This window comes from Cheilinus undulatus, linkage group 13 (genome assembly GCF_018320785.1).
Source record: "Cheilinus undulatus linkage group 13, ASM1832078v1, whole genome shotgun sequence".
Classification (NCBI taxonomy): Eukaryota; Metazoa; Chordata; class Actinopteri; order Labriformes; family Labridae; genus Cheilinus; species Cheilinus undulatus.
In genome coordinates, this window is record NC_054877.1 from 15505108 (window position 1) to 15523120 (window position 18013).

Sequence of the window (18013 nt, forward strand, 5' to 3'; positions counted from 1 at the left end):
TGCTGATGTCAAAATAAATGAGTTTTGGAGTGATAAACATACTGTAGAAGGTGGAGCTGTCTGAATTTCAGCTGCTATCTTCTGCAGACACTCAAGGTTTGGGTTTGAGTGCTCTGTCATACTTTGAGTTGTTTTTGAGCCAGAAACTCTACATTTTCTCTCCATATTTTGGATGACAGATGGGATCGAGATGAGTGCGAATGACAGCCAGGGCTATATATTTGGACCCAGCAGCAGCAGACACGTCAATCAAATAGAGCTGTTATATCGCTCAGAGTTTCATCATCATTTTGGTTAAGTAAACAAAAACAGTTATCTTGAATAGAGAAGTGATGTTAGGGATTCAATTTAGGAATAGACATGATAAATTAAAACATCTAACATCAAATCGTGTCTGTAAATTGACTTTGGAACTTATATTTTCTGATTTTTAAAAAATCTGAATTAAAATCAAATATAAAACTCTTAATTGCCTTGAAGCAAATGAAGCTTAGTGTTGGTTCATGCAAAGCATGGCAGTCATATCGCCTCACAGCTTCACAGCCAATCACAGCTCTTTCTCTCAGCACAGCAGTGTATTTAAATACGACGTACTTCTCTCTAATCCCTCCCTGTATTAATGCTGATGCAGCATGATGCTGCTGCTGGCAAAGCTTAACCTCCTCCACCTCAGCCTCCTCCTTTATAGCATAAAGCTTGTTGCAGCCTTATATTCATATTCATGCTACTTTGGATTAATTGCTTTTGAATTACTTTTATTGTATTCAATACACATTGTCATATATGTAACTATCTATATGAGGGTATCTAGTTTTCCCCTTTTTCAATGAAATGATTAAATATGTGCTGAGTGTTCCTGGATGAACATTAGCATTTCCAACTCTGCTCCCCTAAAGTGCTTGATTTATACACCTGTTGAAACAAGTCTGATTGAAACACCTGAATTCAGTTAACAGATGTGGCCAAATACTTAAGTCCATATAGTGTATACTTTTCATGAGCAGCAGTCTTAGACAAAACACTGACTCCGTGTCAGCCAAGATTTTACCCTGCACATCAGCGGCAGGTTTTTCCCTATTTAAGAATAAGTCTGAGAGACCTCAGAAATAGTAATTTTCTGCACAGCATGGGGAAACAGAAATGAGAGAGAGAAAGAGAGACGGGGAGCATCGGGATGAATAATGAAGGAGTAAAGAAGGGAAAGCTCACATTTCCTTCAGGTAGTAATATCTCTTCTTTCTTAAGCACCTTCACACAATGCTGCATCGACTATTCCTGATGATTTTTTAAACCTGGGGAGGTTTCGGATGGTTAAACTAATGCAATTTTGAAAATCAGAGCAGTTTAAGAATAAATAGTCTGTATAATAATTCTCCCAGAATGAAATGTATTAACTCTAAGGGATGTGAAAAGCAAGATATAGTTTAATGTGTTTGATATTTAATGATTCTGCTTTCATATATGCCTGCAACAGCTACTCTCAGACACATAACTCATGGCTTCTTCCAGTACTATTTAGTATTCCCTTGACTTCATCCGGGTTATTTATCCCCTTCCCATTAATTCAGTGCTTTTTTAAAACTCTTACATAATGCTCCTTTATTCTTTTTCTCCTTCTTATTACTTTATCCTTAATGCTGATACTCATCAGCATTTCAGAGAGCTGGCAGACAACTATGAGCCTGTTCTACACTTGATCAGAGAGCAAAGCTGACAGTTGAGCAGCATCAGCAGCAGTGGAGCAGGTTAGAGAAGAGCAACCACAGGAGGTGGGACTGGAGGAAGGATGGGCGGCATTAAGGTTTTATAGGGGGATGAGGAGTCCTCCTGCTGTGTCATAAATGACATTTGAACTTTGGGGATACACAAACAATATCATGCAACCAGGACATTTTTTTTTTTTTTTGTTCAGTGCACTTTGCTGATTACATGTTTTCAAGGCAAAGATGATGCACGAGAAAATAGCTATATCACTTTTTGTACCAAGAAACATCAGACAATTGTGTAGTTGAAGCACTTGTATTATAACTAAATAATTTAGCCGCTGCAGTTGCTCCTTGTTGAGAAGCCTTTTGGCACTTGCATTTTGGAAGCACTCATGAAAAATTGAAATGCTATAAATAAAGCAAAGTGAAAGGCTGAAGATAGTTTAACCTAACTTTCAGATAGGAAAGTCTGAATGAAACATTTAAAAAAAGACTTTTTAGCAGGTTGGACTGCCAGGTAGCTTTAAGAGACTATCTTTAAAAGCACCAGCTGCTCTAATCTTATGTTGACTTTATATTGCATAAAAATTGTTGCTTGCACTTAAAATTACAAACCAGATTGGCAGTTTCAGACTAACCACTCTTACCCTTTTTGCCTTTTTACCCCTTTTTTCACATTTTTTGCTCCCATTTTGGCACCTTTCTTCCCATTTTAGTAACCCAGTTTTGCTACTTGTGTCTCATTTTTGCCACTCTTTCACAACATTATCTGCCAAGTTTTGCAACATTTTCGCCTGTTTTGACCCATTTTAACAATTTTTCGACTCATTTTGGACCATTTTTGCATTGAACTAACCCATTTTGCCACTTTAATCACATTTCTGATTCTTTAAACCCATTTTTTCGAATCTTACATGATTATTACCGATTACCCTGTCAATTTTCTACTTCTAACCCATTTTGCCACTTTAAACCCATTTGTTGCCACTTTTTAAACCCCTTTTCACCATTGTTTGATTCATTTACAACAATTTTTAAAAAAAATGTTTGCAACGTTTATCCAATTTTTGCAACTTTTTGCCAATAATTGACACTTTTAAACCCCATTTCACCCCTTTTTTCATGCCATTTTTGCAACTTTTTTCAACTATTAACCTATTTGATACCCACCCCACCTCTTTTTACCCCCCTTTTCCCACTAAGATTTGAGGGTAAAGTTTCCCCGTTTTTTGTGTTTCTTCATTTTAAACTGTTAAAACACTTAACATGCAATAATATGTAAATAAATGCCATATATTAAAAGTTCTAAGTATTGTGGAAAAATGGGCAAAAGCACGTACCCACAGGACATTTTCTGGGCCCCTTTATGGTTAAAATAAGAAAAGAGCCCAGAATCTCAGATTTAATTTAAACAGTAAAAAAACAAAACAAAACACTTTTTAAACATGCAGTACATTGTACACAACTGTCAGATATTAAAGTACTCAAGAATAATGGGCAAAAGCACTTACAAGACACTTTCTGTGCCATTTACAGTTAAAATAAGAACGTGTCCAAAAGCTCAGGAGTTAAAGGGTTAACTCCTTTTCAACACTCAGTTTTTGCCACTTCTAACCGATTTTTACTATTAATTTATTTTCCCCTTAAAGTCGTCTGAGTTCCTTCTACTATAACAAAGAAGTCTGACAATACTTGCTTAATCATTTACTTAATGTTGTCAGCATAACCAAATAAAGGGTTTTTTATATTTCATAAAGGTTATACTGTACTACCACATAATAATCAAAATTCAATTTTGTTGCTTTTATTAGTGTTACTATTTTAGTTAATTAAAAATATGGATATCACAGATTAACTTTAAAATGGACCATGATTTTGCTGACGTCTTCGTAGCCCCCCCATTTGGCTGGGCCCCAGAAGGCCCCCCCTTTATCCCCCCTTATGGGTGGCCTTGAGTGTACCTAATAAAGTGATCATAAGTATATTTACACCAACACACAGAAAAACAGAAAAAGGGCCAATCTCTGCAGAGGGTTTGACATTTTCTGCTTTAGAAAAGCCTAAAAAAAGGACTGAAATATGAAAATTGTGATCACTGTGATTCATCATGACTTACCTTAAATATCAGCTACTCAGAGTTCTGAAATGGCTTTACTTTAAGCTTGGTGACATGACGGTTTTAGCTCAGATATTATCAGAAGAGCTTTAGGGTTTTTCTGTGTAGGAGCATGTAATCCTTCCACTGATCCAGAGACATTAACCTCAAACTGATAAAGGAGTGTGATCTTTTAAAGATCACTTTAATGTGCGTGGTACCTGCTAACAGTCAAATAACATAGAACTAAAACATGCAAACTAAAACTAAAACTAAAATGGCTCCTCTGATTTTTTAAAGATGTGTGTGAGAGAGAGAGAGTGTGTGCCAAAAAGCTCTGTGTTAGTTTTACAGCTGCTGTCAGCCAGCCCAGCATTCAGCCTTTGCTCATTATTATACTTACTATGACTGTGTGAATGTCATCCTTATGTACGTACCAATCACGAAGATGACCTTTGGTTTCTTCTGTTCTGTACGATAACCTTTCAGAGGACACAAAGAGAGAAGATCAGAGTTAAACACGGAGGAGATCAACTCAGACAGCAAACTTTAACTTTACTCTTCCTTCCTCTCATTTCCTGAGTCCATGCAGTGATTTCCTGAACAGAATCATGCCTGAGAGACTCTGCCTCTCTACAATATTACTTTTTCAACCTTTTGTTGCCTTGTCCCTACTTATTTGAGATGTGTTGCTGCCATCAAATTCAAAATAAGCTAATAGTTTTTTAATAAAATGGTAAAATATCTCAAGCCTAACATCTGATATGTTGTTTATGTTCTATTGTGAAATAAACTATGGGTTTATTCATCCATTATCTACACCACTATACTGTTTGGGGTTGCAGGGGACTGGAGACAATCCCAGCTGTCACTGGGCAAGAGGCAGGGTGCACTCTAGACTGGTCACCAGTAAATCACAGGGCTGACATATAGAGACAAACAACCAGGCACTGTCACACCCACCCCTACAGCCAATTTGGAGTCACCAATTAACCCAATGAGCATGTCTGGAGGGAGCCAGAGTACCCAGAGAGAACCATTGCACTTTTTCAGAACTGGGGTTGTAATTGTAAAAGTAAGTCTCAAAGAGTATATTCTGTATTATTCTGTAAGAAGGGCAAGTTCAGCCAAAGATGGCAGGAGGAGTAGAAGCAGCTGTGGGTACTTTAGCCATCCATTCATTATAATCATATTCATACAGATAATCCTGTTTAGGGTCATAGGGAGCTGGAGCCAATCCTTTCATGCGGCAAAAGGCAGGGTACACACGGGACTGGTCACCAGTCAGCAGGGCAGCTATTAGGAGTATAACGATCCATGGATGAGGATTAGTGCACTGATTGATTGGTCTAATTGATAGAAATTCAAAACACTGATCAACACTGTCATCTTTAAGCCACAACTCTGTTTTAAAATTCTTCCCACAAGCCTGATGACATTTTCCACCCAGCTGTATGTGATCCTGAAATTTCACCCAAGCTAGCAGTAAACAGGCAGTGCAGCCAAGATTAAGATGAAGAAGGAGATATCCACTCCTCCCCACCATGGTGGGCCTCACACCATTCTTTTTTTTGCTGAGTACAGCTGTGTTATTTTACATGATCACCATATAAGATCATCTGTGGATTAACCTCCATCTCTGTTTACCTAGTCATGGGTGAAGTAACATGAGTGGTGTCTGATACAGGCTCTAGAGCTAAATAGAGAGGGAAAGTATGCTGTTACATGCTGCCTTGAATGCACTGATTGTACTTGAACCTATCAAGTTAAATTTATTTTACAGTGTATAAGCTGCCCTAACTTGAAGTGATCCAAGCAGGGGCACAGCTAAGAATTTTGGGCACTCGGAAAGAAAATTACACAGGGACCCCCTTAGCCAAGCAAAAACTGTTGTTTTATGAATATCAGTGCAATTTAATTTATTTTTTAAATTTATTTCCCTAGATCAATGAGCATTACTTTAAATATAGTTGGATTTAATTTACTTGTTTTATTTTGTTCAAATTAGTTCATGTGTTTATTAGCCTCATCTTGCTCTCTGTCCCTTCTTTCTTCTCCTCCATCATCCTCATCTTGCTCTCAGGAATCTTATTGGCTGTGAGGCAACAGCATCATCTACTGCACAGCTGTGCATCTAGCCACTGAGAGTGATTATTAATTTTTGATGGTCATCATTGTTTCTGCAGATATTTTTAATATTCTGCACAAGCAACGACCACTCCCCCAAACCATCACAGTTTTTCATGGGATATGAAATGCCAAAGTGTCCCAAGGTTTGTTCTTTCATCAGGCTGATGTTCTCCTACTCATCCTCTTTGTCCTTCGGTTGCTGCAGGGGGATATTAGCATCGCGACAGCTAGCTGATGAGATAGCCATCACATTCAACCAGCAACAGTGAATCAACAGATGAGCCTTCCTCCCCCTCTATTACACAATCAATACTGTTGAGGCAGAGCAACACTGATGAAAGCACACAAGCAGAGGCACACACCTACGGCTGCAGAGAGAAGTTCATTGAGCCTCCTGATGAATAACAGTTGCATGACACGAGTGACATTTACCTTGATGAAACACTGTGTTTGTGTGTGTGTGATGAAATGAATGGAGTCTGCTGCTAGTTTATGAAAAAAGGCACCAGGGGGAAAATTTGTAACTGTTTATAAAGCTTTGGTGATAAGGCGTGTTATGTGTGCGTGTGTCTGGCTGTTTGTACAGAAAATCAATCAAAATCAATCATTACATAAACTCACTTTCTGTTGTTCCTTCAGCAAAACCAAATTCTTCTTCCTCCTCTTCAACCTGCAACAAAAGAGACAATGATTAAAATTCCACACTTGTGCGTGTACATGCTTTCCATCGCCATGCCCTCACCAATAGACTATCATCCAATCACAGCAGATGTAATGTAGAGTTGGATTATTGCCTGTTGACACAACAGCTGTTAGGGGTACCTAGTTACCTCCGCCAAGGAGGTTATGTGATCGGCAGGGTTTGTTTGTTTGTTTGTTAGCAACATAACTCAAAAAGTTAGGGATGGATTTTGATGACATTTTCAGGAAATGTCAGAAATGGCATAAGGAAGAACTGATTAGATTTTGGGAGTGATTCGGATCACTGTCTGGATCCAGGAAGTTTTTTAAAAGATCACTACTGGGAGATAGGGCTAATTAGGGAGGTCTGCACTCTCTGAGTGCTTTTCTAGTTAAATAATCATTTACTTACACATGGATTTGCAACCCCTGAACCAGGGATATAATCCTGGAATGGGATATTGGTCTGATCCTGACTGAAACAGCTTGCTAGGGTGGCAATGTGCTGATCCATGGGCTGATTGATTCATTTCAGTCTTCACCTTAAAGCTTTAACACTGAGTCATCACAGACTGCAAAGGAAAGTTTTGATATTTCCTGAGGTAAGGTTGTTTAAGACCCTTTGTTATAGTAATTATTTTGGACAAAGAGATTTCAGTCTGCATTGCCCCTTTAAAGAAAGAGCGCCCAGAGCACCTGAAAGAGAGAGTGACTAAAATGTGAGGACTTTTTTATGACTAAAACTGCATAATTTGATGTCGAGAAATCCACACTAGAGCCCTCCAAACTCAATGGTTTCATATTAGTCCATGCTCCTTAGTTGAAGTTTTGCATTTGTTTTATTTAACCACCCTTCCCTCTCACTTCCTAGTGTGGCCTTTTAAGGTCCCAGGATGTTGGGTCGTTGTATTAGTACTGGTTTGCTATGGATAAAGGCCATTTAAAGGTCTGGTGACACCCAAATAGACTTCACCAAATGTACAGTACAGCTGGTCCAGAGAATCTTTGTTTTATCACTCTCCTAGCTTGTGTTTAGGGTCATAGTTGTATTAAAACAGGAAAGGGCCTCCTCCACAATGTTTTCACAAAACTAAAGGTGCTTTATTGTGTAAAATATAATGGCTTCCTGTGGTATTAAGACCAGAAATCATGGCGTGCCCACATGTGTAAGGTTAGGGAAATATTTACCAACCTAAAAGGGACACAATAGTAAAACAAAGCACAAAGGAACAGTTCAGAGTGCGTGGTAAAAAACAGGAAAGTTTCAGAGACTAAGATAATAAAAAAGGAAAGTGTGTTGTAGCAAGAGAGAGACAGCCAAGAGAAACTTCAGCTGGTGTCCCTGGAGCAGACTCATGTTCTGAACCTGGAGGAGGACTGAAACTCTGCAGCCTCATCTCTGAATCATCAGCTCAGAGTTACAGACACATGTCTAGACAGGGCATAGAAATTGGCAGAAAATAATTTTCTTCTAAATTCAATATGTATATCTTTCCTGGAAATCCGATTCTTTCAATTCAAGTTAATTCTTTAAGCAGTCAAAGACACTGCCAATAAAGAGTCTCTGTCAAAGTATCTTCAGCATCTTTCTGCACAAAAGCCCTGCTGATGACTGTTAAAAAACATAATTTCTTTTGATCTACAGATTTGGAAACCAGAGACAGGCAAATATAAAACACAGGATATCCACAACAGCTGAAAATGTTCAAAATTGACATTGATACTGAAATTGCTTCCCATCTTTCAGAGTCTTTTAAGTCTTGCTTTGTGTTCTAAAATATGAGCCTTTTCTCTCTCTATCAGGTGTCTATTTTCTTTCTTAATCCATTTGTAAATAGCATTATAGTTTTTCTACATTTGGGGCATTGTAGTAGGGATGTGTCTTGTTATTCAAGAACTCATGTTTACTCAGTGTGTCCATCATTATTCCAGTAATTTCTGATTACTTGTGCACTTTGCACACAGTTTTGAGCTACCTTATTTCCACTGATTTACATGTAAACATGTGTACTCTAACTTTCTGTGTTTTTCTAACTGAATAAACTTGTTAAGAATTAATAAGAATTTATTAAATAAACAGTATAGAGGTATAACTTTTACAGCCATGGCTCTGGCTTTATAAGAACAGATAAATGGATAACAGCAACTGCCTTAAACAGCTACGGTAACTGTCAAGGGACATATGACTCAAAAGGGACCTCTTAGCACATGCCATTTCTGATTATACCAGAGTGGACAAGATTAGCCTGTTAATAACAATACTGGTGACTAGAAATGTGTTCACATTAGGTTTAATGGAAGGAGAAGACTTGATTCTGTTTGCTGAGCCCGGTGAAAGCCTTCATAAAGCTACGAGAGTGAAGCACATGTACTGGGACAGAGAAGCATCTATAAAGTGACTATTCCCACACACAAATGGGCAGATTTCTCCATTAGATGATGTTATTGTTTGCTATTTTGTCTCAGAGTGGTGTGTTGAGGTATGTGAAGGAGTTGACCGAATTAAGTTTAGACAATCTCACTGATGGTGACTGATGTTGATGTTTTTATTACAAGGTTAATGACCCTCAGTTATGCTGTCACCTCTTGTTATTTCATTCACAAGTGGGATTTGAAGTGCTAATGAGCAGCAAGCATTAAAAAAATAGTGAGAAAACAGCAGCTTTTGTTTTTTTTGTTACGGTAATTATGATTGGTGAGTACAGGAGTACTCTTTTTTTTTTTTTTTTTTTAAAGATTTATTTTTGGCCTTTTTGCCTTTATTTGATAGGACAGTGGATAGAGTCGGAAACAGGGGAGAAAGCGAGGAGAGACATGCAGGAAATAGTGCCACGGGCCGGATTCAAACACGGGTCGCCTGCGTACATGGCATGCGCCTTAACCACTCAACTACTGGCACGCCAGGAGTACTCATTTTTAACAGCATGTAGATACTGATGTGCTGAAAGTAGTGTAAAATCCCACTCTGGTTTTGATACCTGAACTGGAGTGACAACACAGTGGAAAGAGTAGGAAATAGATGAAAGTGTCTTTAATCAATTCAAAATAATTGTATTCAACTTTTCCTCATTAAAGAGTTTCATACTCATAAAGTAATATAAATGCTGACTTCAACCCTACTAGTGTTAAATATTGTATTTTAGGACCCAAAGAGGTGATAAATGGAAGATGAAATGGTACCATATTCATACTTAGAGGTTTAATATGCTATATTTGATCAAATATATCAAATATACTACTACTGTACATCTTCAGTCTCCAACATTAAAAAATATATATGAAAGGAAATGTCTTTGGATGCATATCTGAATGTAAATCAATGTTATGGCTACACTTGTTAAGAACATTTAATGAGGGATTGCCAATGAAGAGCATTTTTTTGTTTTGAAAGACTGGTGCCAAAGTAGGACCTCTACTGAACATCTCTGAAAAATGCATGTTTTACTGTGCCTTTAAAAAGTATTCACCACCTTGGATGTTTCGCCTTTTTAATGATTTTATGAATTAATCATGGTAAATTTAATGTGTTTTTTTTTTTTGACAAAAACAAAAACCTCTTTAATGTCAATGTGAAAATATATTTCTACAAAGTAATGTCAATTAAACAAAAATATGTTGGATAAAATAAGTGATAGCATAACTATTCACCTCCTTTAAGTCAGTCAGGGTCTGGACCTGCCCCCCCCCACAGAACATTCACCTTGTTGTCTTTAAACCATTTCTGTGTAGCTTTCGCTTCAGGTCATTGTCTTGCTGGAAAAGAAATCTTCTCCCAAGCCATAGTTCTCGTGCAGACTGAGTTAGATTGTCCTCCAGGATTTTCCTATATTTTGCCGCATTGAATTTACCATCTACCTTTACAAGCCTTCCAGGGATGGCTGCTGAGAAGCATTCCAACGGCATGGTGCTGTCACCACCATGCTTCGCAGTGGGAATCTGGTGCTTGTGATGATGTGCAGTGTTTGGTGTCCCCCAAACATACTGTCTTGTCTGATGGCCGAAAAGCACCATTGTGGTCTCATCAGACCAAAGGACCCTCTTCCACTTGACCACGGAGTCTCCTAGATGCCTTTTGGTGAACTGTAGTCGAGTTTTAATGGGTTTTATGTAACAATGAATTTCTCTTCACTGCTCTTCCATAAAGCTGCTGAAGCTTGTAACTCATTTAGAGTAGTCATAGGTGTCTTGGTGACCTCTCTCACTTGACCTTCTCAGCGTGAGGATGGCCTGATGGAGGTAGACTTACACACGTACCATATTCCTTTTATTTCTTGATGATTGGGGGACTCCGGGGGATGATCAGTGCCTCGGAAATTTTTCTGGATCCATCTCTCAACTTTTCAATAACCTTTTTCTGAGTTTCTTGGAGTATCCTTTGTCTTCATGGTGTAATGGTAGCCAGGAATACTGATTAACCAGTGACTAGACCTTCAAGACAAAGGTGTCTTAATACTGAAATCACTTGAGACATTCACTGCACTCAGGTGATCCCCATTTCACTGATCCTGAGACTATTAGCATTAAATGGCAAGACCTCTGTTGAATTAGGTCAGTGACTTTACAGGGGGTGAATATTTATGCAGTCACTTATTTTACATTAGATTTTTTTAATTGACTGACATTACCTTATAGAAATGTGTTTTCACTTTGACATTAAAGTGTTTATTTTGTAATTGTTTTGTCAAAAAAAGCCAAACTGTATTGAGCATTAATGACTTACAGAGTCAATTTTTACTGACTCTGTAAATCACTGGATGTTTTACCTTTTTACCTTTTTAGGTAAAACATCCAGTGAATACTTTTACAGGCACTGTACCTTAAAAAAATATGAGATGTAGAGTTGTAACTTGATTATAAAAGATTGATAGAATATGCTGCCCTCAAATGCATAATGATGTAATGATAATAATGAATAAAAAAATGACTTGTCATGGGAGCACAAGGTCGAAAGAGTAGGATGATTGAAATTTAAAATGAATGCACGCTAATCTAAGTATGATATAACTGAATTATCTAACACTCTCTGCAGCCTCACAATCTTTGTTGACTGTTGAAATGAGTCAAATCATGCAACACATTCACAAATCTCTGGCTGTGAACAAGAAACAGACTTCTTTTGTCTTTGCAGGCAGGTTTCTCTGCTATGCAGTGATCAGAATATATCATGTGCCTCACCACCTCCATGTTTACTTCACTTCCCACCACAAAAGGAAACAAAGTGTGAAAACTGAGCATCCAACTTCAAATTTGAGAAAAAAACATCCAACATGCACATAAATGGAGCGTGAGAAGACCATCTGCCTGTTGAGTGTGGAGAGAAAGACATAATGGTCCTCGTTCTCCTTCTAAACACAAGATATTTCACTGAATGTTTATGCATTTCACAGAAGGAGACACATCCTGGAGCTATGATCCAATATGAGGGGTGTAATGGTTCACAGAGGTCATGGTTCATTTCATTCCTCTGGTTCAGCAAAGGTTTAGTCAGTTGAGAATTAAGTACAATCAACTCCAAGATTTTGATTCTAGATTTTTCTCATTTATTACTTTTTACTGAAAGTAGTGCAGATTAAAGTTTGTTTCAGGTAGTGTTATTGTTAATGCAGACTGTAATGACAAAAAAGAGATGCAAAATAAAAAGCAACAGAGATTGAAAAAAATTAAATAAAAAACCTAGTTTTAGGTAAAGAGTCGGGTAGAGTGGCTACTTGAAAAATTACAACTTGTAAATGTCAATGCAGAACCTCAACTAGCTTATGTAAACACATTATGGGGCGTTGTAATGGAGCCTGAGCAGCGCACTTAACGCCATGTGTGACTACATTTTTTTCTCCGTTCAAATGTATTTTGTGTGTGACGAGTGCTGAACAATGACCCCCTTACTGTGATGAATACAAATTCAGTTATACCAATATTAGCTTCTAAAGACATCTCCATGAGGCTGGCTACAGCCCCATTTTTGGCCCCATTTACTCCCCCTAACAGTCGGTAATGTGTCAGCTGATCAAGACTTGTCAAAGCTGATCGCTTGTCCAAATAATCTCCAAATATGTGGTGTTAATATGATTATATTACTGCTCCTACTTGCTTTCACACTAGCAACATTGATCTGTGCCCGAGCCCACATGTGTATGCATCAGTCTGATACAGCAGGTGGCAGTATGCACTTAGCTGATTTACAAACTTGCCAAGGAGGAGACAGAAGAAGAAGCTACCATGGCAACCACTGTGGATTGAATGTGCTCATGCATCGTGGATACACAGGTTTTTGAGGTGACAGGAGACATTTATTGCCTTTGCATCTCATCTCACTGTCTACAAAATTTGTTGACTTGATTCTGCTAATTTCTGTCTTTTATTGAGGAAAAATGTGAACAAACTACCACGCTATGGAAAGAAGTTTAGTTTCTATGGTGACGTCATATAGATGACATCACTGTATCCAGGCGAGACTGCATTCAATTCTCATCCGAACCATGCCAGAGTCCACCTGAATCAGGTCTGAGACAACCTCTCCAAGAGGGCCATTCATTTGCATTCATACTGACCTAAACAAACTAGACTTTGGGCTCAAGAATTCCTTATATGGCTTCCTCTGATGGAATACCCAAAATAGCCAGTGCAAGTAAACAGACCAGGCTGTGTCAACAACCATACTTTGCATACTTTTACCACCAATAAACATGGCAGTGAACATAAACACAGCTAAATCATCCTTCCAGCAAGGGTTTGTTTCTTTTAATTTGTTTTTCACAGCAAAACACAGCATACATCAGGATGCAAGCTGATGATGCTTAACATCCTCTATGTTTTTTTCCACTTAAGGCACGTTTGATAATGAGTTTCTGTGAGATCTCATGTCTGTGGAATCACCAACTTAACACTGATGGCATTGCAGGAGCGTGGTGTTATTGTTTGGCTGAATCATTGAGTGTGTATATTCAGAGGACTATGTGTTGAAAGTGGTTAACAGTGCCCTTACATCTGCACTATCCCTTGTTTTTCAAATCGAATAAGGTTTGAACATTGTCCAGTGAAGCCAGAGATTGCACACTGCACAATCATTAGAGCTGAAGTGTTGTGATGGTTTCAGTGCAGGTGTAGTTCTGATGTTGAGCCTTCTCATCGTTTAGTCTTCATGTACACATGAAACAATGTTGACAGCTGAACACTGTAAGCATTCATATCAGTCAGCAGAATGTTATCACAGAGGACTGACAGAAAGTGCCTCAGATGACATATAATTACCCCGAAGTGATGGTGAAGCAATTAAGATGGGAGCACAAAAGGAAACCAGGCGAGGTTCAAATGAGTCTGTTAAGAGAGGAGGCTGGATGGATGGGCCGACTAAGTGTCTTCAACATGTAAGGCACTTCCATTACTTGCAAACCTTTGATGAGTTTTTTTGTGTATTGCAAGATCTTCCTCTCACCATGAACTTAATTTACAGCAGATAAATTTTTTGAAAAACACTCAAAATAGAAATAGAGTTGTCTGATCAGAAAGGTAGATATGTCTATCAGGATGTTTAAAACAGTGGTTCTCAACTGGCTGAGCATCAGGACCCACCACAAAGAAATCATGACCAAAATCATCCGCTCAGTTTACCTAATGACAAATGTTGCAGTTTGAAGCTTAAGAAATGAGACAAAACATGTTTAAAAAGCACATTTCAATGGAAGGACATGCAAGCATGCATTTGATCTGACTCCATTTTCCCAAGATAGCATTAAAATTCTGGTAATTTCTTGAGAAACTGCATCACAAACTTCGGACAACCAGCTTTGATATCCTTAGAAAAGGAAATAAATAGGGTTAACATTTGAGAAAAATATCAAAAATACCTGTTCTTCAGAGTAAAAGCAAAGCTTCCTTACATCAACAAGGTTTTGCTGCACATTCAAGATGCACTGGAAACAGCTTTGTGACCCATATTCTCAGTCTGAAGCAGATTTACATTGCCATGGCACCTCTGAAGTACCATTGTGCTTCCAAGCACTTCAAGTGCTTCCCACTACATTTCTAAGTTCCCCTTTTCACACACTTCTACTGTACACTAATGTAGTGACTGCTATGCCAGGTGACAAGATGCCCATCAGCACCATGGACTGTACAGTAAGATGGAAAGTATTAAAGCTCTCCTAAGATGAGGTCCAAACTTTTGGAAGTCACAAAATCTGCCCCTTAAATGTGAGCAGATTGGGCAACTTTGAAATTCATAACTGTATGCTTAAAGGAAGATGATGCCATGACTGAAAGCACTGACTGAGCACTGCGAAGCACTGGTTTGATGATGATTGGCAGTAATAAACATCTACAATATTAGCATACAAGCACAAGCAAATATCTACTTTCAGATGTTGTTTCTCAACTTTAACTCATGTCTCAAATTGGTAGTTGGACTGTTAACAAAGGTAGCGCATGGAAAAGGAGTCTTAAAGCTCTGAGAGTTAGCTGTCCTTCTCAGAGGCTGTTCTTTCAGAAGCTAGCCAAGGGTTTCCAAAAATGGGGATGCAGTGTCTTGCCTAAGGATGCTTCAACATGTGCTCTTGAGGAATCGAGGACTTCAGTCTAACAATTTTAGGACAACATGTTCTTCCACTGAGCCACATTTCTGCTCATGTAGTTGGTGCCAAACATGAGCAAACATTGAAAAGGACTGATGATAACATCAGTGAAATAACAACATGATTTTGGTCCCATTTTTTTTTATCTGTACTTGAAGACAAGTGATGATTGGGATGTTTACTAGCAGATTTTCTATACCAAACCACAACATACTTAGTGCTAATGTGCACGCTGTGCACAACTCTTCTAATTTTCATATTTTGCCTTAAAAATACTCCTGTTTTGTTACTTTATTTTGTTTTTAACAAATAAAAGACCACCAACCTATCAGGAAACTGCTACACTTCATCTACAGATGACTGAAGGAAAGCAACAACCTCCCATGACATTTCCATCCATTACCGTCGCTCCTGACCTCTGGTTGCTCTGAGATGGACTTGTAATGGTTGTGATTTCAACATGAGGCAGTGTGCTGAGAGGTCAGAGCTGCAGAAACAGACAGGAGGAGAGCAGCAGAGACTCAGAATAAAGTGAAGGCGAACTCTGTCAGTGTTGAATAATGCCGTCAGTGTGGGGGAGTGCTGGATGCCAAGGACGAGCCAGGCTGGCATGTGGGTACACCAACTGGTCCGATGACTCAGAGGGAGAAACACATGCATAGCACGCACTCTTACATGTGATGCACATGAGATATGTAGAATAAACACACAAAAAGTCGGTGTTATTCCTGGGGAATGCTTATTTTATGTTGTATGTGATGCATGTTGACATGTATTAAAGAACCTACTCCTACGTGAACTTCAGAAATAGCGACAAGAGTCTGTGCGATGGGCTCTGTGATCCCCTCATGAAACAAAACTCTTGAATGGACGCGGACACAAGCCTCGCCTTCAGGGCCCCGTTTCAGATGAGAAGGTTTCTAGTCACAGAGCAGCTGATTTGAGCTATTTCAATCAAGGTTCACTTGGAGATCAGTAAGTGCACCATGACCAAAAAAAAAAAAGCCAACATTAATGGAGCCCCGATAAAATCAATCACCATGGCAACAGGTAAGAGGTCCACTCTAACCCTCTTGAACTGGAAATCCTCATGGGGGCATGCAGCAATATTCAATCTGATATGGTAATACAGGGGGGAACTGGAATGGCATTGAACCTAGAATTCATTTTCATTAACATACAATTCACTCAAAAGGAGAAAAGTGAAAGCAGCTCAGAAATTAATTTAAAGACAAATATAAGAACGCAGTTCAAACAGGTAAAGCTTATCTGTAATAGGCTCATATTTGACATATTAAAGTGATTAATATCTAGTGGCTATTTCAATGTGCATAAGTTATATCCCTAACATATTGCTGATTTCATCAAGTCCTTTCACTTATGTGCTGCTAAGTTCATTAGCCTCATCAGGACCAATCTAATTGACTTCTCCTGACGTGACTGTAATTCCCTGCAGAGTAATGCAACCCCTTAATCAGTCGTCTCTCTGACAACAGGATAGGCCACGATCAATATGACAGTTTTCACGGTTAACCAACTCAGGGCTGGCACTAACAAAAAACAAAACAAAACAAAACAAAACAAAAAAAAGAAAAACAGTCCATGCAAACTGAAATGACGTTCATAATTATAACCCCAATTGGCCAAATGTTTTCTATGTGTTCAGCACCCAGACTGTTCTACAGCAAAGCCATGCTGTTGTGATGGATGTGTTTTGTGGTTTAGCATTATGTCACTCAGAGAGTTGAGTCTGGATGGGAGCAAATGTTGCTCTTGTACATTGTATGGAGTTATATTTGTGCCTCAATTCTGAGCGAGCAATGGGAATCTTTGAGCGCAGGAAAATAAATTGTGCGAGCACACTAACCATATTTCAAGGAAAAATTAAAATTGCTCGAAGAGAAACTTTATGTTGAGCAATTAAAAAACCTATTCTGCACTCAGTTTCTTTCTATGCTCTTTCACAGACTCTTCCTCTGTGCACAGGCAGAAAGCAGCCCGCTCGCTCAAACCGTCTCTCCCTCTCTCTCAATCTGCTTACTGTGTCTGTGCTCAACTTCCCCTTTGCGCCTGCTCAAGTTGTGCACAGTGTTACAAATGTGCCACAAAATACATGCACATTAATGAAAAGAATCCCATGGACACAGGGGCTGTTTTGATTATTTGGAGGCTGCCAGAAAAGATCAATATGAGGGCCATATTTATTCAGCTCAAAGCAACAGCAAGGGAAGAATATATAATAAAGCATCTCTTTTCAGGTAACAAGACTAGAAAAAAGCTGCAGGACAAACCTAAATGTGAATTATAAATACCCAACAGTACTCTAAGAATCTGGCGATGTGCTGAGTTTGAGTTCTGATGCTCTCCTAGCATTTCTCTAACCTGACACGCGAGATGGATGTGTTTCACACCAACCAATCCGAGAACTCGGGGGGTGTTGAACTCTGATTGGTTGTTTCGGCTCAAATTAGATTGCAGCATCCCGGAATTACTTCTAATAACCCAGGAAGAAAAAGAAGGAGGGGAAACCACCCCGTAAACATTACGATGTTATCTACCGACAACAGTGTGTCTTCAGAGCAAGACCAAAATATTACACCACAGCCACATGTAAGTAGTTTGTGTTTAGCATTATACCGTTACCATGTTGTCAGAAACTTTATTAAATTGGGTTTTTATGTTAGTTTGTATATCTTTAACTTGTGAACTTAGTTAGCTATCCAATGCTAGGTTAGCTTATTTGTGCCAGGGAGACAAACAGAAGCTAACACGTGTTTTAGCTAACAAGCTAAAACACATGATGTTTGGCAAAATAGACAAGCAACTATTTATTA

General features: G+C 38.7%; 1 protein-coding gene across 1 annotated transcript in view; it reads right to left on the bottom strand.

The window, feature by feature from the left end:
* The window catches only part of ak5 (adenylate kinase 5), a 140431-nt gene that overhangs the window by 28376 nt on the left and 94042 nt on the right, over window positions 1–18013 (bottom strand). The window contains exons 9-10 of the mRNA XM_041803723.1: window positions 6553–6601; window positions 4239–4283 (exon numbers count right to left, since the gene is read on the bottom strand). Of these exons, the coding sequence (XP_041659657.1) occupies window positions 4239–4283; window positions 6553–6601 (94 nt within the window). The remainder of the gene's footprint in view (window positions 1–4238; window positions 4284–6552; window positions 6602–18013) is intronic.